Raw genomic sequence first — 24,352 nt, forward strand, 5'->3', positions numbered from 1 at the left:
ATAATCATTAAGAGCTACGGAATGGATTCCAAGGGAAGGGAAGCGTAGCAGAGGGCGGCAGAAATTTAGGTGGGCGGATGAGATTAAGAAGCTAGAAGGTGCAACATGGTGACAATTAGTACATGACCGGGGTAGCTGGAGAAGTATGGGAGAGGCCTTTGCCCTGCAGTGGGCGTAACCAGGCTGCTGCTGCTGCTGCTGCTGATGATGATGAATGTAAAAGCGAAAAAATGGACTTTTCTGAGGGTGTATTTCCTCTCCTTGCTCTACCGCTAGGCTCATCGCAGCGTCAGTCAGCAGAACAGGACTCTTCCGAATGATGTCCACTCCTTCCTTCGTGCTTTTGTTTCTTCAGTGGGGTGCAGGACTCGGATGTATAAAATCCTCAATGCAGACTTTCATCGGCAAGCACGACTCTACAGAAAGAGCCCGCCTAGTTATTTTGGAGTATCTGCTATGAGAAGTAAACGTACCAAGCAGACCATGGCACAAAAGGCTTTGCTACTTGGTGAAACGTGTACCACCTATATTGATAGGATGCTGAAGCTGTTCAAACTCGTTTAGTTGTGAGATGCTCGAGAAACATAAGGTTCATCATCTGCTGATAATGATTGCGCAGCAGGTTTGTAAGAGTGACTGGCAAAAAAATTGTGGGCTCTGTTTCAAACGTTATACTTTATTGCCGCTCTGTAAATATTGGGATAATGCTTAAAATATTATCGAAGTTGCATAAAATGACGGCACAGTTGTACGCACAGCATTTAATTACATAGCAATGTTTTAACCCTTTCACCTAACCTTTGTTTCAAATAGATTCCAACCTATGCGTTGAATCAGTATTAAGGCGAAAGTGTCAAGCGTGTAATGGCCCCTACCCGAAACATAGTGGAGTCTGGTCCAGCGATACAAAAAAAATGCAGACGAGTGGAACAAAAATATCATCATCAGCACTGACTCATACTAGGAAACAAATAACATAATTTGGAATGCATCATACCACCGTGAGCAAACAAAGATACAATGGCTCAATATGAATGAAGGCATGACAGAAAAATAAAGGAATGAGGCGAAGAAAGAAATAAGATATCAAAACTAGGAATAGCTTATGCCCCCGCAAGCGAGTAGATACACTGGCTGAATATGAAAGAAGAAACGAATGAAGCAGTGAGCTAGAGAGAAACTATTTACTTCTGAAGAGGTTGGCTGACTTCCTCGTTAGTAGAAGCCATTAGTTCAGGGCCCCATTGGCTCACGCCAGTCCGCGTCCCCGCCGGATCAGCCGTCACCGCTTTTGCGGGTCTAAGCTGTTCAGCGCAGTCTCCCAGGAGGAAAGTGAAAGTGAAGGAATAGGGGAGAAACATGGAGGGTGTGGGCACTCTCAGGTGCAATGATATACCGTGGACTTTCCTCCCCAGTAGGGACAGTATCAGGCATATTGCGCGGGGAGGGGAAGTGAAGATAAAAGAGACAGGGAAATGAATTAGTTTGAAGCTGTCGCCACGCAACGGCATCTTCTCGGTTAAGGGAATCGGCGGGGGGGGGGGGGGTCTTCTGCTATTTCTATAATGCTGTAGCATTTCAGTGCCGTTCAGTGGTTGTGTCGGTGCGTCGTCTCAGTTCGACAGCCCTTCCAATGGCGCCCGGATAGTGAGCTCTCGAGCTACCGCATTAGCGCGTTCATGACCATGGAGGGAGGCGTGTCCATCTGTACAGACGATACGCACCCTGTGTAACGATGTAAGGCGTAATCATGCAAGGATGCGGTTTGTGTAGGATGTCACTATCCCTTGTGCCAAAGTTCCGCAGGTGCTCTGTGAATCCGTGACCAGTGTGATGGGTCCATCCGGTGCCGGTATGGTTGAAACATGTACGATGGCTAGGGCGATAGCAGCGTCTTCCGCCGTGCCACTGTCCACAGTGAGCCCTCAGGGAGTATCTGTGCCCACGTCTCTGTGGGTAGTGGTCCACGTCGGGGCATAGCACCGGTGTGTTCGATGTGCCATAGCCAAAGAGTCGAGCCAGGGCTTGTGCTCTTGCCTTTCTTCGCCCTTTAGGACGGCCAGGGTGCATATTCCGGGGAAATGGGGCCACGTGAATTTTGTTGTGAATGCTGAGCTCAAGAGGCGTGCAGTCTTCCGGTTGTGGTTATCTTGGTGCTTGGTATCCTAGCCGGGGTAGAATGAGGCACCCCTGCATTGTTCATTATTATTGCAAGGAATGAAAGGAAAACGAAAAAAACTGACGAAAAAACAAAGGAACAAAGAACAACGAAACAAAGATGGAATAAAAAAAAGAAATAAAGAAAGACAGAGAGAAAGGAAGAAAGAAAGAAGTCTGCAAGTAAGATAGAACGAAACAACCTTTAGATTGTCCATTAAGTGCGCGCATGTGTCATTGAGGAGATCGAAATACAGCGAATTAAGTTTACTTTATGCTGCAGCTCGTTATGTCATACAAGAAGTCTGACCTTTCCGATCGGACAACTTAATGAATTACCAGGTGTGCAACAGGCTTTCGCCTTCACGTGTAAAACAAGTGTAACATGCCGCAAATGTTTTTCAAGGTGGTTGGTTTCCTGTTGTCTAAATTAGAAATATTGTTGATATTGCGAAATAATTAGTCTGAAATATCCCTTCCCTTAATTTAGAATGCAATAACAACAATTAACTTTTGTTCATATAATATATTTGTTGATTCGTCGTGTTTACTTAGTATACGTGCTTGCAGACAAACGTCAACGGACTAATGGCAATTTGGCAGACAATGTGTTATTTCTAGCTTTTGATATCGTCTCTTATTTTGCCTTGGCTGCCGCACCCCCCTTGTTTGAAGTACTCCTCCTGGCCAGATAGCGTCAGAAAGCGTGTGAGTTGTGATGTGAAGCTGGTGTGGTTCCCCGAAGATGACTACGACAAGTGGCGGTCAATGTACAAGCCTTGCACAACTCAGAGGCTTTTCTTGCCGGTATGTATGCGTCTGAAGGTATATCCCCTTCGAGTACAACCTTTAGAATAGATTGCACATTCTCAGTGCTTCAGAGAGATATGTCCAGCTTCCAGACTGGACTGCATGCGAGATCGTTTTGTGTGTGTATGTGAACTATGGATTATGAACTACTACTGCAAGAGCAATTATAACGCATTCCAGGCAAATTTTCGACGTTGCCCTGATGTTCCGCATATATATGTTTATAGAAATATTTAAATGAATAAATAAACATCAATGAAACGTCCGCCGGCGGAATTTCATTATGACAGATCGAGCACAGAAGCCCGTTGCCTTAACCCTTGCGCCCCACGCACATGCCTCAAGGATCACAATAGAACATCCTTAAGAATGCCCATAATGCAAGCCAGCGCGTGGAGACGCTTGGAACGTTTGCCGAAGGCCGAGGGATTGCCGTCGGTCTCACCTCGTGCGCCGTCCACGTGCGACACGTGCGACACGACCGGCGGCGCTCTTAAACATGCGAGCGTTGTCAGAGGTTTAGTAAGAGAGGGGGCGCTGTTACTTCTATCCAGCAGGAGTCCCCTTAAGTCTTGCGATTCACCTTACCTCATTGTATTTGGAACAAATAAAATGGAATGAAATAATGGCAGCGTCGTGCAGTGAAGTCGTACCCGCGTGCACGTTAACGCTGTCCAAGAAGTCTAAGCACAGCGCTGAAGTTTGCTATCGTTGTCGGTAAAGGGAGGGACTGCCAGTTTTATTTTGTTTTTGTGTTTTTTAGTTTGTAGAGTATTGCAAAGCACCCATCCAGCACCTTGGAATATATACTTGACATAAAACAGCATTAAAAACAACCCGCCGTGGTTGCTCAGTGGCTATGGTGTTGGGCTGCTAAGCACGAGGTTGCGGAATCGAATCTCGGCCACGGCGGCCGCATTTCGATGGGGGCGAAATGCGAAAACACCCGTGTGCTTAGATTTAGGTGCACGTTAAAGAACCCCAGGTGGTCAAAATTTCCGGAGTCCTCCACTACGGCGTGCCTCATAATCAGAAAGTGGTTTTGGCACGTAAAACCGCAAATATTATATATTATTATTATTATTATTATTAGCATTAAAAACAACGAAGTGAGCCAACAGCATAATGTCATACTTACATCAGTAGAAAAAACCTGATCTTCGACCTTCCATCTCAGTTTCCTAAAACACTTTACACATATAATACAAGCTTGGTGCACAAGTGCATTCAGAAGTTTCTAAGGTGCAGCCATGTTTTACGTATAATTATTTCGTAAGTGTGTTTGCTTTTGATGGGCAATCTCCGTGTGCACAGTGTCGCACAATACGTGTGATTGGCATACGCAGATATGACGTGCGTCAGCACAGTTATTCATATTAACCAAGCTTTTCTGCATGACAAGAACACCACAGCGGTGGTAAATTAACGGTTCCCTCAATCTTCGCCGCAAATTCTTCATGCACGGTCCTCTCCTAAACCTATTTTAATTATAGGCGAAATACACATACCAAAGGCTAGTGTTATCTTCGCTATCACGGTGTCGTGTGCTTTTCTACAACCTCTGCATTGGCCCGTACAGACCTCTGCGCAGGGGCACATAATGCCTGTGTTGTTTACATTGGAATGACGTTCAACTAATTAAACAGGCGAAAATTGGGCTTGAATACCCGTTACAAGAATGAGTACTGAAATTTGACTTGTAAACGCCAAAAACATCAGTTTTAACTAGCATTTTCTTGGTTTCATTGTATGGTTCTCAGAACACTCGCGCATCGTCATCAGCGCAGCATTTTGTATATTTACTATAGGTGGGCGCATGTGAACTTTTTTTCGAACACGAATCGAATTAGAATAGTACGTACTGAATATGGAATTGAGTATCGAATAGTAAGACGAATACGCATACATTTAGAGTGTGTGTGAAAACATTTATTGTAATGAGGTCCGGAGGCTCGGCTTCTGAAGCCAAGGCGGGCCGCTCCCACGTTGGCACTGTCAGGCCAAGCCTTTCAGCGATATCATGGGCCCTCTGGACGGCCCTTAGTTGGTCCTGAAACAATAGGCTTTGAATCCTTCTCTCCCACTGTGTCCATTCTTCAATGAGGTTGGGGAGAGTCGCGGGACACCCTTCCAGCATATGTCTGATTCCAATGATGCCATTACAATCGTTGCAGTCCATCTTAATCTCCCTCTCTGGATATATTTTATTAATGGTGTACGGTGTGGGATATGTACCTGTTTGCAATAAGCGCAGTGAGACTGCCTGAGCCCTGTTCAGTTTTGAATGTGGCAACGGGAATTGCCTGCGTCCTAAATAGTAGTGTTTGGTGATGTCATTGTATGTTATTAAATGATCTCTAGATTCTCTAGCTTGATGGTGAACGGATCGGTTGTGAATGTCACGGTTAGCAAGTCCTAGTGCCAAGTCATGAGCAACCTCATTGAGGTTTATCCGAGTCTCGTCCACTTTCCCCATATGCGCAGGAAACCATCGAATTTCAGTTCTCATAATCCCAATGTTTTCAAAAAGTTTAGCTGCAACACCAGCTACGTAGCCTTTATCAAAACACTTTATATCGGATTTCGAATCACTGCAAATGCAGGCCCAATTATTACTCCTGATGGCTAGAGCAATTGCCACTTGTTCCACCACCATGGGGTCCTTGGTAAAAATAGTGATAGCATATTGCACCTTCCCTTGACAATTTGGGACAATGGCCGTATACGCTTCTTTAGCTTCTACCGAGGCTGTATCAACTATAGCTGCCAATTGGTTCTGCTGTTCTATTTCCTGCAAGGATGCTTTAGCTCTTGCCTTTCTCCTTTCGACATTATATTCTGGATGCATGTTTCTGGGGAGAGGGTTGGTTCTGATCTTGTTCCTAACGTCAGTCCTTAATTCTACTTCAGCCTCTATTGGGCTTTTTGATGTATTCAGTTCTGCACCTATTGCCTGTAATATGTTCCTGCCAGCTCGTGATTTTGTCACTCTTTCGTGTTGCGCTAGCTGTTGGGCCTCCGCGATTTCTTCCATTGTGTTGTGCACCCCTAGACTTATGAGTTTGTCAGTTGCAGCGTTACTGGGCATCCCTAGGGCTACTTTAACGAGCTTCCTGAGCATGACATTAAGTTTGTTATATTCTGCCTGCTTCCATTTCAATAATCCAGCCACATAAGTGAAGTGACAGAGAGGAAAGGCGTGTATTAGCCTCAAAGCGCTGTCTTCTCCTAAGCCTCTGTGTCTATTGGTAATTCTCCTTAGTAACCTAATGACTTCATCTGTTTTATTCGAGATATGTTGTATTGTTCTATAGTTAGCATTGTTTCCGTCTATGTGATACCCAAGAACCTTGATTGTTTCAACTAGCCTGACTGAGGATATTTCATGAGTGTATAAGCACTCTTGGCTCATCTTCCGGAATGTAACCTCTTGGTTTGCGACCTTTTCTGCGATGTTTAATGACCAAGAGTTCTGATTTGGCTGCCGAGCATTTCAACCCCATGTCTTCCAGTGCGTTCTCTGCAACATATAAACTTTCCTGTAGTCTGGTCTCTGTCCTACATTACCCTTCGCACTCCATATGGTTATTATATACCACGTAATGTATACCCTCAATTTTCTCCAGATTTCTTGAAACCTTGGACATTGCTAAATTAAATAGCATGGGTGAGCGCACAGCCCCTTGTGGAGTGCCCATATTTTCTCAATTCTTAACTTCTGATTTAAGCTCACCCAGCATGAGTTGTGCAGCTCGATTTCTAAGAAAGTCCTTAATCATGTTAAAAAGTCTCTTACCTAACCCCATCTCCGAGAGGACGCCAAGTATTGCCTTATGCTTTATACGATCAAAAGGTTTTTCCACATCTAATCCCAAAAGAGCTTTCGTATGCGCTGGGCTGGCCTGTATAAGTTGGTGTCTGATCAGCAGCATAGCATCGTGAGTTGACAGCCCCGGACGAAAGCCGATGAAGTTGTATGGGAGGATGTCGTTCTGCTCAACGTATTCTGTGAGTCGATTTAGGATGACATGTTCCATAGCTTTGCCTAAACATGACGTTAAGGAAATAGGACGGAGGTTGTCCAGGGTGAGTTGTTTTACTGGCTTTGGTATGAGGACAGTGTTGGCCACCCTTCATTCCTCTGAGTATACCCCTTTTCTCCAACATTCATTGAAATGTTCAGTTGGATAAAAAATTGATTCATCATCCAGATTTCTTAATATCTTCTTAGTTATTCCGTCAGGTCCAGCCGCCGATCTACTATTAAGACTGTGAAGAGCCTCCCTCACTTCACTCTCAGTGAAGTCCCGGTCAAGTTCTTCACATATGCCTCCCGTATATTCGGGGCTCTTGTCTTCTTCGTTTGGTTGTTTAAGTGGGAGATATTTGGTTGCGAGACTATCCATGATATCCTTCTGTGTTATATCTTGGCTTTCCTGATGAACCAACTTAGATATAGCTGTTCTCTTGCTTGTCCTTGTTTCATTCTCGTTGAGCAAGTGCTTGAGGAGGTTCCAGCTACCTCCATGTTTGAGTCTACCATCAGCCGAATTACAGATCTCATCCCGCTGTTGCTTTGGGAGGGTCTTCGAGTGATCATCAATGTCTCTGTTTAATTGCGCTATTTTTTTCCTTAGCCTTCTGTTAAGTCTCTGTGTTTTCCATCTCTGTAATATAAACTGTTTGGTCTCAATCAGATGCGCCAGCCTGCTGTCCATAGCCTCAATATTTTCCTCTATCCTGATTTCTTTAGTGGCCTCTTTGACGTCCTCTCTGAGCTGGATGACCCACGTCTGAAGGGGATCCTGCTCGGCATCTAGAGGCCCCACTTTCCTTCTGTTCGCCCCGATTTTTCTGAACTGATCCCAATCAGTGAATTTGAAGATTCTAGTTCCCTGTCTCGGTATGCGTATGGTTAGGTGTATGATATAATGATCGCTCCCGAGATCCAAGTTTGAATTTTCCCAATTGGCTCGTCTTAAGTTGTGTACAAAAGTAAGATCTGGTATGGAGTCCCTGCTTGTGGACGTGCCACAACGGGTGGGATACGCTGGATCAGTAATCAAGCATATCCCCAGATCCATGGCAAGACTCCATAGCTCCTCTCCCTTCTTTGTGTTCCAAGTGTATACCCATGTGTAATAGGGAGCATTAAAGTCCCCTCCAATAATGAGCGGCGAGTTTTTGGCAACCGAAAGCACCTTGTTGAAGAGTGCTCTAAACCTCTGTCTCATGTCGTTAGGACTGCTGTAAAAATTCAAACAGAAAATGCTTTGAGTCTTACCTTTGTTCCTTTTAAGTATTATCTCAACTAGAATAAATTCAAAGCTGGAATGTCTAAGATGAATATCATGCTCAATGTATGGCAATCTTTTGTCAATGCGGGTCGCCAACCCCTCCCCGTTTTTTTGTCTCTACGTATAATTTTGTACCCAGTAAGCATAATTTCGTCCGCTAAGGTTTCCTGCAGCATAATTAGCTTTGGCCTGGCCTCAGATGACGTGATCACCTGTTGCAGTGCTTCCTTTTTGTTTTGGAATCCACGACAATTCCATTGCCACACGTTAAATGCATGATTACTGCGCATTGTTATTAGGTGAGGCTGCCTTTCTATTACCCGCTACTTTCCTCTTTTTGGTGGCCCCCGACAATCCAAGAATGGACTTTTTACTATCCGCCTCCGATGGCAGATACTCATCGTCGTCATCCCTTCGCGTCTCAATTTTCCTAAGTCTTTTCTCCGCCGTTAGCCTCCATTTTCACAATTTGTCCACAATAAAGTTGGCCGTTTCTACTGTCTCTCTTATCGCTTTAATTGCATCTTTTATTTCACTGAGGGCTGAGAAGACTGACTCATCCACGGAACTCACCGCCCTATATTTAGGGACAGGAGAGCTAGATTCCCCTAGATCGCTGGTTTTGCTTACAGGTATATCTATCTCTACTCTAGCAGGGCTCGACTGCTCTTTTTTACGAAGCTCTGCTACCTGCCTGGTCAATTCTTTATTAGCTTTTCTTAAAGAAGTTACTTCTTTAATTAATTGCTGTATTCTGGCATCATTGTCATCACCCACAGCAGCCGAGGCGCCTCCAGCAACTCTCGCCATACCTTTTACTTGTCAGCGCAAGTGGTTCCTGGCGTATTCTTCTCGCCAGGTATTGAGTCCCTTTGCACGAAGCGCACCTGCGCTTCCCTTGACTTGGAGCGCCTTCTCTCCCTGGATAGTGAACGATGCCTGGATTTAGTGGCGCTCCCGGAGCGTGAGTGCTCCCTGTCCTCGGGGCGATGGTTGGGCGCCAGCTGTTGCGCTTCCGACTGCACTCTTGTTGACGACCGAGTCCAGTTGCGCTCTCTTCGACGAAGTCGTACGACATAAGGGATTTGAAATCTTTGCTAAGAAAACTTGTCGCTGGTAGGGTGATCGCCTTCACAAAATTTACACTTAGGTACACACACATGTTCATCTTCTGGGTTGCGAGTTCCACATCCCCTGCACTGAACAAAGTCAGGTGTTGGACACACATACAGAGCGGTGGCCGACCACAGAGCGGTGGCCGACCCTTCCGCAGGTGAAGCAGACGTCGAATTGCTTCCTGTAGAGGTAGCATCTCATTAGTGTGGATCCGTACCTGACAAAATTGGACACTTTGAGTCCATCGAAAAGTACAATGACCGATCCCGACGTCTTGGTGCGCTTCGCAGCCAACGCAAACGAGTTCAAGTCATGCACGATGTTTCTTCCACTCTTCGGATGACGCCTTTGCATGTGGCATGTGGTGCCGCTCCGTATGCATTTGCCTCGTATTCCGCTTCCGTAATCTTGAATGACTTCATTCTAACGTACTTCGCAGCATGTTCGGGCTTAGGTGTGCTGACTACGATGATATTTTGAGTGAAGTTCGGGCAGACAACATCTTCACGGGCCTCCTCTTCTGTTAGGCCGGACGCCTCGATGACTGCGGAACCAATCGTGGTGGTGCTCACCTTGTTCAAATTGAGCCCTCCTCGAGGTCGCATAATGATCTTTCTGTGCTCCTCGAGCAGTTGAGGCATCCTCGAAGCTTTTATAATCCGATTCTTGACCATTCCGCCGATGGCGGTTCTCTTGACTCCATGCTCTCGCTGATTACGTGGCAAAGTACTCTCCTCATTTACAGCCTTTGTGCTAGCTCGTGATCTTCGGCCAGCCACTCCTTGCCAGGCGTAATCGTCCTGATCGTTGTTTCCTTCATTTCCAGCAAAATCTTCATCTTCCATGTTTGTATCCGCCATGGCTGCGGTCAGGTGGGCTTACTAGGCCCAACAAAGGCCCTACTCCTCACTAAAGAGCAGAAAACGTTCCGTAAAATTGTGGCGAACAAGCCCGCCACGAAGCGACGGCGAATTTACATTCAGAGTACAAATATTTATTTTGGTATAAGCAGGTACCGCGCTTATATTGCCTAGAGAAAAAATGACTCCGAACTATTCCCGACATGTAACAACTGTTTTAAGCGCACTATCACTAAGTTTAATTACAATAACTGCAGGAATAGCTTCTCAACATCTTTGGAGCATAGTTACCACAAGATTTCGAAGCATAAATGGCTGCAATGTGACTAGCTTTCGAAAAACGGCAAAATAAACAGTTCTTCATTAAAGACCAGAGGCTGTGGAAAAAGAAAAAAATACAGATGCTGCTGAAAAGCTTGTGTGCCGTCGAAACATGTAAAAGTGCCAGTTTAAAAATCACTGGTTGCAGCGTAAAAGATGAAAGTGCTACAAGGCTAGGCTACAGGAAACAGTAAAGTGCAGACTACGAGCCAAAATCACAGGTTATCATGTAGGCATCCACTCGGAAAGCAAAAACAGAATTATCAGTACCACACACTGATGCCGTGAGCAAGTAAGGAAGGTAATGTATATGGAGGCGCAGAAAGAACAAGAACACGCTTAGCGCGCTAATTACGGAAGGATGTAAAACTGCAATGAAAAGGTAGCAATATATATTTCGTCCCTTCTAAAGTATCTCACAAACGGGAAGCCAAGCGGGTTTCTTGAAGAAAAGCCAGCATGGTGCCGTGAGCTTCGTCGTGTCGAGAAGAGCCATTCGGATACATGCAATGCTCACGGCACTGCAGATCTCGTAGGCTATAGTCCCTTAGTAGCGACATGCGCTGTGAAAGGAAAGCAGGGAACTGTAATATAAGGTGCTCAAGTACTTTGCAGAAGCCGAATTTAAATTCAGGCAAACCTGCGTTCGCGATAAGCTTGTCGAACCACCAGCCTCTATCTGGCACTCACGATATGTCTAAGGAACTTGAGCCGTCCAAACCCAAGGCCATGCTTAAGTGTGAGATCACCTCATCGTGTTGCTTCTTAAACTTAGTGCAGTCACTTGGAGGAGTTTCATAAGCGGTTTGGAACAGACGACTACGTCAGCAAGATGTACTGGATAGTTCTGCCAATTTATTTCGAAGAGAACAGTGTCTGCCATTTAGTGGGAAGTAGCAGGGGCTTAGGACAGACCAAACAACAGAGTCGACGGTGGCCACACTAGTCTACCTCCATAGACAAGCAAACAACGCAGGGCGCGTCGAATTTTGTCTTCTGAGTCACCGGTGCGTGGCACTAGGCAGACATCCTATCTAGTTACTGTCTTGAGCTTCCTGAAAAAGTCACGAAATAGTGGCGCCCTGTCTTTTTTTCTTATTGTCGCGACCGCAGACGCCCATGAGCTGTAAACAACCTTCAGAATGCCGTGATTGCGAATTTCTTGCACTTATGTATAATTCAGTTCGTGTTCTTTTTTCGTCAAGAGGTAGCGTTGTTAGAGTAATGGACGTACGTCATTGTACAGTACGATTCTGTGCCATGGGTTAAAAGTGTGTTGCACCATCAAACTTGCCAAACACCCATTTATTTCTACACGCAACTCACGACTAGCACCCGTGGCCTCTGCCGTGTGTAGTGGTTCATGACAGCGCTGGGTATACCTTTCGGTATAGTTGGAACCTTGAGAAGGGCTATGAATTCGGTCTTGTCGGTGCGGCATACTAAAAGTGAAAGAAAAAAAACATACACAGGCAGACGGAGCAACTATTGTACCCTGCGCCTGTCCCTATCGTTTGCGCTTCGCTTGCAGCAAATGCCGTCCCTTCCGCAGGACGTCCCCGAATCCTACGAATGGCCAGGTGGACGAAAGTTAACCCGGAAATAGCTGGTGTTTCTGCTCCTTGGGAGAGTTTGCTACAGGGGTGAAAGATGCTTGCCACTTGGGTAACTTTTATCACTTAGTTCCGATGAAACCTACAAGATTTATTTAAGCATCTGTCTCGCCGCGTCTAAAAGTAAATTGTGCAGATCCCACGCACTGTGGCAATCGACGTTATGCAAACTATTTTGCAGTCAGCCGGCTATGCAGCATTGTTTGTGGTTCCGCAATGCGTAGTCAGCTTTACCAATGTGCTTTTGTATAACGAGTATGTATGTGCGTGACGCGAGTACAGTGTACTAGAATTAGAGCCATAGCGCGTTTGTGTGACGACAGCAGCAAGATGGCGACGACGGTAACGATGCATGCATGATTTCTACGAACAGACGAATTGATGTGAAGAAACTTAGCGGAGGTGTGAGATGGATCAGAAACGCGGAAAACTAATTGCGCACTGACGGCAACTTGTGCTATCATCACGTAGAGGGCACAACCGGGTGATTTGACGGCTATACTGTAGAACAGCCTGCAGCACGCGTTCTTCTCTAGCCATTCGAACGAGTGGCAGTGGTATGGATGTTCGCCTGGGCCGAACCGTGATGACGCTGCCATATTGGAATTTAATGCAGCGTCGTCGTATTCGTACACAGTGTGCATCAAGTTAGAGCACACCTCGATGTTTAATTAACCGGCGTAGTAACAACAAGAAGGGCTGGAAAACACGCGCAGGGCACCAAGAGTGTTTTATGCGCGGACGCCTAAAGCGGCACTTTTTCCTCTTTGCATTTAATCTGGATCGTAGAGCCTATCACTTGACGCCCGTTTGGTATGAGAGATATAGGAATATGTCAGCATAATATTATATACAGAACCACCACTCTACGTAAAGCCATTTCGTTCATAGAAACGCCAGCCAGTGCGATTGGCAGCCTTCTATTGAGAACGCTGACGTACCAATGTTGGCTTGGCATCATGTAGCCGCTTCCCGGTTCTTGTGCGCACACCATGGGAACTGCAAAATTTTTCATTTCAAACACCTATGGCAAGAACTTAGCTGTAAGAGTGGTTTTATTCATAATTGCTTGTCGTTTAGTTGAATCCAGTGTTCTGGTAGTGGCCACACAGCATAATCCCTCCCCTCTATAATGCTTGTATGACTTGAGGGTGCAATAAATAAATAAATAAATAAATAAATAAATAAATAAATAAATAAACAGTAAGTGAAAGTGCACGAACGTTCAGCTATTAACAATGCGTATCCTTCCTCACGCTAACAGGTAAAGCGGCAAACCTGCCGATGGGATTTCGATTGTGGAAAATCTACAAGCCAGCTTAACATTATTTTCACAGAGTATGCTTCCTAGCGAAGATGCCGTCATTTACGTTGACACAGACGTGGTATTTCTCCACCCGGTCGAAGACTTTTGGAGAATGTTCTACGCCATGAACGAGCGGCAGATGGCCGGCATGGCACCGGATACAGAGGACTTTAAACAGAACAACTACTTGACAAAAGCTCTCCACCCTTTTGTGCAACCATTTGGTAAGGGCCTTTGTTATTACACTTGTAAACTTTTACACATGCAACACGTTAACGCAGACAGAGCTGTAGTTACGTTATCTTTGTGGCAGTTGTGCCGAAATGCCATAGAGAGCATTGATAAAAGCGGACAGCGTAGTAGGTCAGCGCCATAATGTTATCGCTACCATCATGTGGGACGAAGAGCCCCTATATCATCTTGCATGAACGCTGATGCAACTTGCTAAGTAAAAAAAAAATTTCTTAATGTTTAATTTTGTAAGCCGTTACAAGTTTTAAACACTCTTCCTTTATAGAATGTCTACTGTAAGCAAGTGCGTCTTTGCAGTATATAGCAGAAAATAAATTCGCAAACATTTGCGTATTATATAATGTTATAACGTTATGTTTATTTATTTATTTATTTATTTATTTCCCATACAGCCAGTCCCATCAAGGACCGTAGCAAATGCGCACACAAAAAAGAAATACATAGTAATAAAAGTGCACGTACAGATTGGGCGTCAATAAGCCAAACAAGAAACGCGAAAGAACAAGGTAACAATAGATATAAAAAAAAACAAATATAGATATTGACACGTGTACATGTTTGTTTATTTCGGGCGACACGTTTCACCGCCTAACAAATGTTATCGCACAGCGCAGGACGCGCCTGCATGTATAGGAAGTATGTGGAATGTTATCGATGCTTCTATCCGCTGTCTGTTGTCGCCGAACCATGTGTTATCTAATTCCATCGCGTGACGCGAATGGTGCAGAACTTTGTGGAAGACACGCGGGTCCGAGCGATTAGTCTGGAAATTTCGACGACTGCTGTATAAAAGCCGACGCGCTTGACCCGCTGATCAGATTTTCGACGATCGTCGACCGTGTTCGCCCCTATCGTTTTGTTACACGTGTAGCCTGTTTTCGTGGGTGCAGGTTCGCCCAATAAAAGTTAGTTTTGTCTTTCACAGTATTGCTACTGTGTTCTTCAACCTCACCACCACGTGACAATATCATATGTGCAGAAGACATCCACAGCAATGCAAAAAATACATCAAGAAAAGGACAGTAAACGGGAACGAAAATAACAGTAAACACCTTCAGGTAATAGCATGGCTTACAAGAGTTTCCAAGCATATTATGTGAATAAGACTGCGTTACTGATTGCTTGATAGGAATTATAGCCGTGGTGTGAACTGAGATAATGAGTCTGCTGAAATGACTTAATGATCGAGCCGATTCCATTCCTTTATCACGAGGGGGAAATTAGAATACATGAATGTGCCATTATCGCATGAATATTCTGTTATAGCGTGTACATGTTTATGTCTCGATGATCGTGACTGCGAAAAACATATGTATGTTGTTTAGTCTAACTTATAATAGTTGTGAATAAAGTAAAATGAAAGTTTGATCCTCGCTTGTTTCGCTCTTGATGATAGTGTCGCTAAACCCGATGTAGCCGCAAGGTTACCGGGTGAATCTGTGCGGTTATGGTTGTTGCAAATAAACCGCTGCGCTTTTCGCTGTACTTTCTTCAGTTTCGTTATATTAGTTACTGAGTGGGGAAACCAAACTGTGTTACCGTACTCCAAAACCGGTTTAACGAAAGTAGTATATGCGAGAGCCTTAGTCGACATGGGTGCGAGGCGGAGACATCTTCGGAGATAAAATAGCTTGCGTAATGCCATCGAAGTCACGTTGGCAATGTGCGCGTCTCATCTCAGGTCAGAATTTAGTGTGATGCCTAAGTGTTTATGCTATTGAACTTTTGTTAGCATTTGTTAGCACAACTTGTTCGCTATTGCATGCATAGGACGGACTTTCAACCTGAGTAGTAGCATTATAACGGTTTCCATAACACATAAACATAACAGAAGTTTGCCGGAAGGAACAGCTAAAATGTAGCAAATATAGTGAGCGTATTTTATTTATCTAGGACCTCAATTGTTTTTGACGAATTTTTTGAAATTTCTAAAGTTCATCAAAATAATGTAATTCAGTTTACAACTCTAATTCCGCGGCAAACAAAAGCTATGTGGCGGTTCTGTAAACTCCACCTAGTAATAGATCTAAGGTGGGCAGCACTGATGTATCTATCGTACACCGCTCTGAAACGTAATATTGGAAGGTTCGTAGGGCGTTGCAGCAGCCGCGTAAATCTTGTAACAAATTGATGTAAATGGTAAATCCCGTAATCACATTTGCCCACTTCAGTGCTCTAACAGATGCAGTTTACAGAACTTCGACATCTATGTTGGTGCGTTGTTACGAATTTCCTTATCTCGTGCTTTTATTTTCTCTTTTTTCGTTCCTACCGATTTTTGGAAATCTTGGTAAAAAAAAATTCGAGGTCTCAAATCAAGATTGTTCTTGATTACGAGTACGAGAATGTAAATTTTCTTCGCAATTTCAACAAATTTCATTCTAATCGGTCCGGTGGTTGTCTCCGAAAAGCATATCAGCTTTTCACATGTGTTTTAATGGGGAATCCTGAGGCACCGTGAATGTCCGTACACGATATACCTGTGATTTCAGATATATTTGCGACAAAGTGCCTCCTACTCCTGTTCGTTTCTGTCTGATGGTGCAGCGTTGAATGCTGGTTTGCTGATGATGAACCTCACGCGCATACGTGCCTTTGGCCTGGAGAGTCGGGTACTGGCGCTCAAGCGGGAGTTCGAGGGCCGCATTCCGTGGGCTGACCAGGACTTGCTGAACATCCTGTTCTATCGATACCCGCAAGGGATATTCACATTCACGTGCCGCTGGAACTTCCGCGGCGAGCACTGCCAGGGTGACGCCCTTTGCACTGACGGCCCAGTGGCAGTGGTGCACGCCTCGCGCAAGATGATTCTGGAGAAGCTCGAGCCGGCATTTGTCGTGCTCCATCAGGCCATGCAGAAGGTAAGCGCATCGTCAGTGATGAGCCCAGTTGCATTGGGGTTTTTCTCTATTGGTCGTAAGAGTCGCCATGCGCCAGGGGTGCTCCGAAACGTGAATTGATTGTTGAATGAAACTTGATTGTTGTTTTCGCCGTCATTCTCGTTTTTGTCATTGTCGTTGTTGTTGTTGTTGGTGGTGGTGATGACGCCCTAAACAAGTTATTCATTGCGCCGATTGTTCAACCATAGCCCGCTCCTATAGCTGCATCACCCGAGACGTAACACATTTTACGTAATCCGATAGAGCGTACGCGTCTCGCTTTTAAATAAAAGAGTGATAAGGATGACAGTTCCGGTAATGCGACAAAAGAGGAAAATGAAAAGCAGCGCATACGTATAACGCCCCTCTATAGAAGTTATCCTGCTGATGCTCACACAAGAAAGGAAAGGCGGGAAAAAATTATGCATAAGCCATCGACAATGATTCTCAATTTAAGCAAATGGCCCGAATGAATGAGCGACTAATTGACAGTATCCTACCCACCTCCTTGCCGACAATCCCAGAAGCTCGGTTGCCTGAAAGGGGGCGCCTTTTCCCCCGGTGCCTTCCTGTAGATCTTTCGCAACAGCCGCGAAGAACGAGCGCGTCCACTTATTGCTCTCCTTGGTGTATCGGCGTGAACGCCGTCAGCGTGTGACGGAATACTCGCCTGCGCTTGCGCTGGGCTTTCCATGGGCGAGAATACGCTCTGGATTTTCGGCCACCGCGTATAAAGTCTAGTATCGGATATCCACCGCCGGGTAGCCAAAAAGAAGTGCGACGAACGCACGAGCAACAGCTTCCCTTTCTCCTCTCTATGCTTACCGACATAATGTAGCGCGAAGACAATTACACAGAAGGGAGACCATTTATCCCACGAAGTCCTTCTATAGAATACTCCCCTCTCTGATTCCCACCCGGCACTCCCTTGCCCAAGATCACGCACCCTTTCCCCTCTCCTACCTGCGACGAACTAGCGACCATGTGCCTCCCCCCCCCCCCCCCCCCTGCACTTTGCACGTTCCCCCTCGCCCCTCTTTGCATCTCGATTGCCCAACGAGAGTTCCTTGGCGCGTCTCTCTCTCTACCTCTCTCTCCGACCTGCCGTCGTGCACCCGACCTACCACGAAAACGATCGAAAAAGCCAAAGGAAGCAATCTGCTTTAATATTATAATCCACGCACCCAATAAATTTTGTGCAGTGCGCTAACGCTCACGAAACGACCTTAGTCGCTCTTCATGGACGACCCGTCGTAGCGCGTGGCATGACTGTGGAAGATACATTTCATCGACCCAGGCTTCGTAGCTGATTTTACCTATGGTTCGGAGGATCTCGTTTTCTTGCGATAGCAAATAGATGGACACTCCCGGCGCATTTCTGTTGTCGGCGTCACCGTCCGCATCGCCATGAGGTTCGGTATAATGTCCTAGGTCGATAAAATCGTCTCCGCGCGCCGTATGCTGCATGTGCGAGTGAAAGCGTGCGAGGGTGAGCCTACGACCGCGGTCCAAGCTCGTGCACGCTACGGACGAAAGCAGGGAGGAAACGCGCCGCCTTCCGTCGCGCGCAAGGCTTCGCGGAGGGGAGGTGGAGAAGAGGGGCGCGCGTTCAGCTTCGGGCGGTCTGGGTGGCCGCTCGGCTCGGCTCTGCCACTGCGTCTTGAAAGCCATTAGCGCCGGGTGCAACGTCCGCGCTGTGCTGCGTTTTCGCGACTTCGTGTTGATGCGAGCGGCTGCACGAAGGTCAATTCGCTCGCTGCTGCTGCCGCGTTCCCTCAGTGCAGCATTTTGACAGCGAGTTTCTGCGGTCATCGAGTGAGGTGTGTTCATGCTTGCTTGTGTGCGCGTCGCACCATGCTTGTTAATTTAGTTAATATACCTTTCTTGCAAGTTTATACGGCGGATAGAACTACTATCCTTATTTCGTCTGGCTACCTGTCCACTAACTTGCTATCGCAATCGATGCTTCGCCTTTCAGGCTAAACGGCGACGTTCTGGATATTTCCCGCTGCCGACATTCCTAAAAAAGAATATAATTGCTTCGAACAAACTAAAAGCTGTTGTATGATGCATCAATTCGCTCTTCAGTCCAATACCGCAGCGAAGTCTACTTGTGAGTACCATCACCGTCAACCGAACACCAGCGACAACGTGATCCCCATCGCCCACCACGAGCTCAGGCCGCTTATTTGCCATTATTCTCCGCAACGCTTACTGATCCATAACCAGTCACAAATGGAATAAATGCCGCCGTTGTCTTACACGAACTTGAGAACATGCGTTAGAACTTCGTCCACGATGGTCTGCATTCCCTGTCTCGCATATTACATATGTCATACGGCATGTGCAATTCATGCCGGTTGCGTATCCAAACTATTTTATTGCGATATTAGTTATTCGCACGCTACAGGCGCATTTCTGCCGCCGTCATCGGTGTCGTCGTGATGTTCGGTATAAAGATCAAGTGCGATAACACCCTCGCCGCGCGCCGTATGCTGTATGTGCGAGCGAGAGAGTCCGAGGATGAACCGACGATAGTAGCTCAATCTGAAGCTCGCAAACAAGGAAAGCGGAGACGTAGTGTGCCGTCTTCCTGCATCACGTGCAAGCACGCCACTCCGGCGGCAGCTGCGTATGGCGCAGCCGCACAGGCCCTATTTCGAAAGCCATATGCGATGAAGACAGAGCGCGCCACGTGCTGATAGCTTCGTGTGCGCTGTGTTCTTGCCGTTTAGTTCAAAAGGAAGCGAGCGGCAGCACGAAGATTAATTCGGTCGTTGTTGCTACCGCGGTTCCTCACTCCAGCGTTTTGACAGCTAGTGTTCGTTGTCATCGAGTGAGATGTGTTCACGTTTGCTTGTGCGCGGGTGACCCCATGCTTCGTAATTGAGTTAGTAAGCCAATGTTTACAAGTTTATACGGTCATATAAAATTACTGTCCTCACTTCGTATAGCTGTTACGTATCAACACCACCAAGGGGATTCACTGAACGTTTTACACGTGTCAAACCACCACACCTCCTATCCAGACGTCAACGCGGCGTGCACGACTAAAAGCGCTCACTCCGCGATTACATGGAAACCAGAGAAAGGGATGAACGGGGGGAAGGCGCGACGACGAACTGACCAGGTGTTGCCGGGTGATTTCTTTCCACAGATTCACAACCAGTTTCTTCAAAGAGGAGTTACTGCGGGTTATGGTGAGCACGGGCGTAGTATCGCAACGGAGTCGACGTTGGTGAATTGCTGCTGGGCATGCTTCAGATTCCCTAGTCGACTGGCCTAGGGAATGAATGAATGAACGAATTTATTTCCATAAAATAGAGAAGTTTATGGAGGATATAAGGAAAAAAGTTGCAGAGGAACGACTTGATTAGTCCTTAAACCTTCTCGTGTAAGCAGCAGCAGCAGAAACCAACACACGGCAAAAAGGGAGCGTAAGAGAGAAAGAACAAAATAAAACAAAAGCAATAAACGTTCTCATACAAGTGTTCATACAGCAGATAGCAATAGAAAAAAATACATAACTTAACAAGAAGAACGCTTATTTATACAGATATTAAAGGCTAACAGGCACCAAAGTCATTTATTAACTTGTTTTTACTGCAAGAAAAAACATCAGTAACCATCGTTCATTGAATTATTTAATAATTGCGGTAAAATGTATGAAAGCTCTTGTTTCGCATAGTTGGTACGTGGGTATGGCACAAATCAATATTCCGGAAATCTTGTAGCACAATAGCTTCTATTTTGTTGGCTATAGACCTGGCGTGGGTAATGTTTTTCTGGCACTTCTTACTGTATGTTAATGCTAAGCGAAAATTGGAGATCAGGAGCTTTAAGTATCTTTAGGTCTTTAAATAATGAATTAGTTGGAAAGTCGAATGGTACTTTGCACAGAACACGAATAGCTATCTTTTGCAGACGAAAAATACAATTAATATTAATGGCAGATGTTGAGCCCCAAACCAGGCAACCGTAATTTAGGTGGCAACAGAACAAAGAGTTATAGAGCAGCCTATCTTTGGTTGTAGTTTCTTTTCTTTTCTTGTTACTGTTTTCATTGTAATCGGTATACTTTATAGTTCTGGTATCCAGTTTTGCCATATATATAATGCTAGGCAATATTTTTTTTTCTCTCTTCGTGTTATCCTTTTTCCCGCCCAACCTTGTACTTGCCACCATACCACATTATCATCGATTCCTCTCCTTTATGTTAAACTGCAAATTTGAGCCGTACGTTGTACACCGACAAGTTACTTTGTACTTTTTTTATTACCCCCCTTACTCAACGCCCTGTCAAGGGGCCTGTAAGGTATGTTCAATAAAGAAGTTTTACCTTCTGTGGAATTTGTTTAATAGTGAAAAGAAGACCTGAAACTTGAGAAAGCTTGTTTGTTAAAAAATTACTATGACAGTTCCAAGACATGTCATGATCAAAGAAAATACCTAAGGTTTTAATGGAATTCACGAGCATGATTTTTGAAAAGTCAGATTTTATGTAATACTTCAGGAGAGCATTCTTATTCTTGGCATGAAACAAAATTGCTTTAGTTTTTCCGTTGTTGATTTTCAACCCATTTTCGACAGACCAACTATATGATTCTTTAAGCGCACAATTCGCAACTGTAAGCAGTGTTACAACATTAGAGAGTTTTAGAATAGGGGCCCCAAACGTTTTGGGGCCCCAAAGAAATAGCGTCGAAGCCACTGCGCATGCGCAAGACGCAAACTCCGTTTGGGTTTTGCGTAGGGAACGCTATTTTACCGATTTAGCGGCAGCCCAAATAGCGGCCCCTAAAGCTTTGCGTCGGCAAACATGGCGGCACCCATCGAAGCGACGGCTCTAACCTAGCACAAAACTGGGTTCGATTCGCGGTAACGCGTGAAGTTCGCAAGCTAGGAGAAGTGACTGCGGTTATCGCTTTCTCTCAACTAGCGTGTGTTATGAAGATTGACTCATTAGACGCCGCTGATTTTGAATTCGATTGTGTATATTATGGCTCGTAGGCCTAACACGGCTAAGCTTGGCTGGTGAAGGCTAGTAAAGTTGGTTTGCTCCAAACTAAGCGCAACTAATTGTTTGCTGCTTACAGAGGATAACCTCTAAATTTACCTAAACGCGAATACACGGAAGTAAAAATTATTATTCCTATCATAAAATGGTATATTTTATTTAATTATTTCTAATAGTTTTTCTTTGACGCCGTAGTGGCGCTGTCAGCGCAAGACGCTATCCGCAAACGTCAAACCCTATTCTAAAACTCTTCACTCCTACGTGCCCCAAATCTGACACCCGCAAAGCTCTTTGGGGCCCCAAAGTATTGGGGCCGCTATTCTAAAACTCCCTATTACTTGAAGAAAACAACGTGGTTGCATCATTAGCATATAAAATAAACTTGGTGTGGAAATATGCATTAACAATATGATTAATAAAGATATTAAAGGGAACACGGCCTAAAATTCTACCCTGCGGAACGCCAATATAGACTGGTTTACCTTGAAATGAAATCTTATTAATTTGCACAAATTGGCATTTATGACACAGACATGACCTAATCAAGTCTAAAGCGATGCCACGAATACCATAGCGATCAATTTTATGTAACAGAAGCTGGTGGTTAATACAATCGAAGGCCTCCTGCAATTAGAGGTCTTCCTACAATCAAACGAAGACGACGAGATTAAAGGCAGAGCCTTTCGAGAGTGAGGACAAAGGATCCTGATGTGAACTGAGGCGTTTATCTTGCTCCTATGATGAGTGCGCTTCCGTATTGGAGCCATACAACTAAGCTAAATAAACCGTTTTGCCTTCATTTTCTACAACTTGACGTCGTAATCTATGGGCTTGGTGGATTGCATAGCCTGAACGCCACCCTAGCCGCCACACTCTGCATATTAATTTGCTATCGCAATCGATGCTTCGCCTGTAGGGTGAAATTGCGACGTTTTCTGACAGAAGGAATAATATGAATTCCCTCACTTTGACATGTAGCCATGCGGATTTTCAATGTAGGCTTTGTTTATTTTCAGTTCGAAACAACAGTACGTCTTTGACGTAGGGGAAAAAAACAGTCGGCCTGCTTCCATTTTGCGTGTCTTCCATTGCAGAGGAACTGCTATGTTGGATACGGCAGGCCAACGGGGTCTTAACAGAAAATCTATATTTAGAACAATGAAAGCAGCACTACGGGAGCAGCGTCTTGTCGTGGGTGCGAAAAGATGGAAGAACAGCATATGCACCACTTGTGGTGTCCATTATCATTATCAAGATGTTAAGAAATAGCTATATATTTAATATACGGCTAGATCCCTTCTCGTAACATCAGAACAGTCTGTGCAGAATTTTTATCTCTTATTATCTTGCCGAAAGAGCCGACCTTGAGTCGCGTTCGTGGCAAGACATTCCGCCCGCACTGCATAATCAGTTGTTTCCAACTGCAGGCTCAGGGGCACGTAGTCAATGGCCACGTGAAAGCCAGCGAAATAACAGCACGCAGAGCTACGGACGAAGACCGTTTCTCAACTCAATCCTCAAAGTAAGCTGACCGATCAGCTGCACGACAAAGCGACCAAAACAAGCGGAAATGCCACCAAAACGCGACTAATGTGACACGTATTTCAAGCACTGAAAGTGCTACCGTGCATTCATGAGATAAAATCGAATGCGCGCTTACACGCAACATTCCTACCGAACACTATAAAGGAAATCTACTTGTAAAAGAGAACATTTTACTGCACGAATCAATTATCCCGCTCTCCTTTAGTTCTTTTTCGTTCTGTGTCTACTTTCACGAAAGAAAATTATAGCTTACTTTGGTTCCTCCGAAATGCAAGTTTTCGTTGACTTCGCAGTCAACGAAACATTAGCTGACGCAGCGGCAAAACAGAACAGAGCGTTCGGGACAAAGCACCAGAAGTCTGAAAAAAATTACGATAGGCTTGTGTCCCGTCTCCTGCAAAACAAAACATTATTTTAAATGGCGAAACCTAAAGACCTCTCGCTATAAGCCTCAAAATGACGTATATGCAATTAAAAGCCTTAACTGCAGCTCAAGTCAAGATTTGTTTCTTTGAGTCAGTCACTCTATATTCAAGTCGGAGCGCCGGCGAATCTCTCGGTTTGCGAATAACGTGTGCAAACCTAGTGATCCTGGCATATATCCAACATGTATATTGCGAAGACCTTGACACAACTGCCAACCACTGGGTGCCACTTATGAGGCATGTTGGGTGGCTCCGAGTAGAAGACAACGACGAAGATGCCAGGACCGCTATGTAAAAATCTATAGCGTCACCCGAAATCTCTTTGTGGCTTTGTCTGCGACAAACTGGTGGAGGCGCTGGGTACGCGTCTATGTACTCTGACCCCCAGGAACTGGAAGCGGACGACCTACGCGAAAGCCGACGCCTTCAAAGACTGCCTCCGGAATACGACCTGGAAGATCTGCCGAGGATGTCTACCACAACCGCAAGTCAGACACAGGAGACATACGTTACGGGACAGCCTCCTGCGTCGCTGGTCCTCCACACGCCACGCTGGCCGCGGCTGTTCCATGGCGAGCCTTTTGAGGACGTGGAAAACTGGCTCGATGACTCCGATCGTGTGGCCGACGTCAATTATTGGGATGAACAGAAAAATTTAAGCAACTTGTACTTCGCCCTAGAGGACTCTGCCCGAACATGGTTCGCTAACCATGAGCCATCCATCACCTTTGGCAAGAATTTCAACGGCAGATAC

General features: G+C 45.4%; 1 protein-coding gene across 1 annotated transcript in view; it reads left to right on the forward strand.

Annotated features, from left to right (window-relative positions):
• The window catches only part of LOC142586855 (glucoside xylosyltransferase 1-like), a 29,238-nt gene that overhangs the window by 1,001 nt on the left and 3,885 nt on the right, over positions 1 to 24,352 (forward strand). The window contains exons 2-4 of the mRNA XM_075697726.1: positions 2,833 to 2,964; positions 13,512 to 13,704; positions 16,280 to 16,593. Of these exons, the coding sequence (XP_075553841.1) occupies positions 2,833 to 2,964; positions 13,512 to 13,704; positions 16,280 to 16,593 (639 nt within the window). The remainder of the gene's footprint in view (positions 1 to 2,832; positions 2,965 to 13,511; positions 13,705 to 16,279; positions 16,594 to 24,352) is intronic.

Source organism: Dermacentor variabilis, chromosome 7, assembly GCF_050947875.1.
Source record: "Dermacentor variabilis isolate Ectoservices chromosome 7, ASM5094787v1, whole genome shotgun sequence".
NCBI lineage: Eukaryota > Metazoa > Arthropoda > Arachnida > Ixodida > Ixodidae > Dermacentor > Dermacentor variabilis.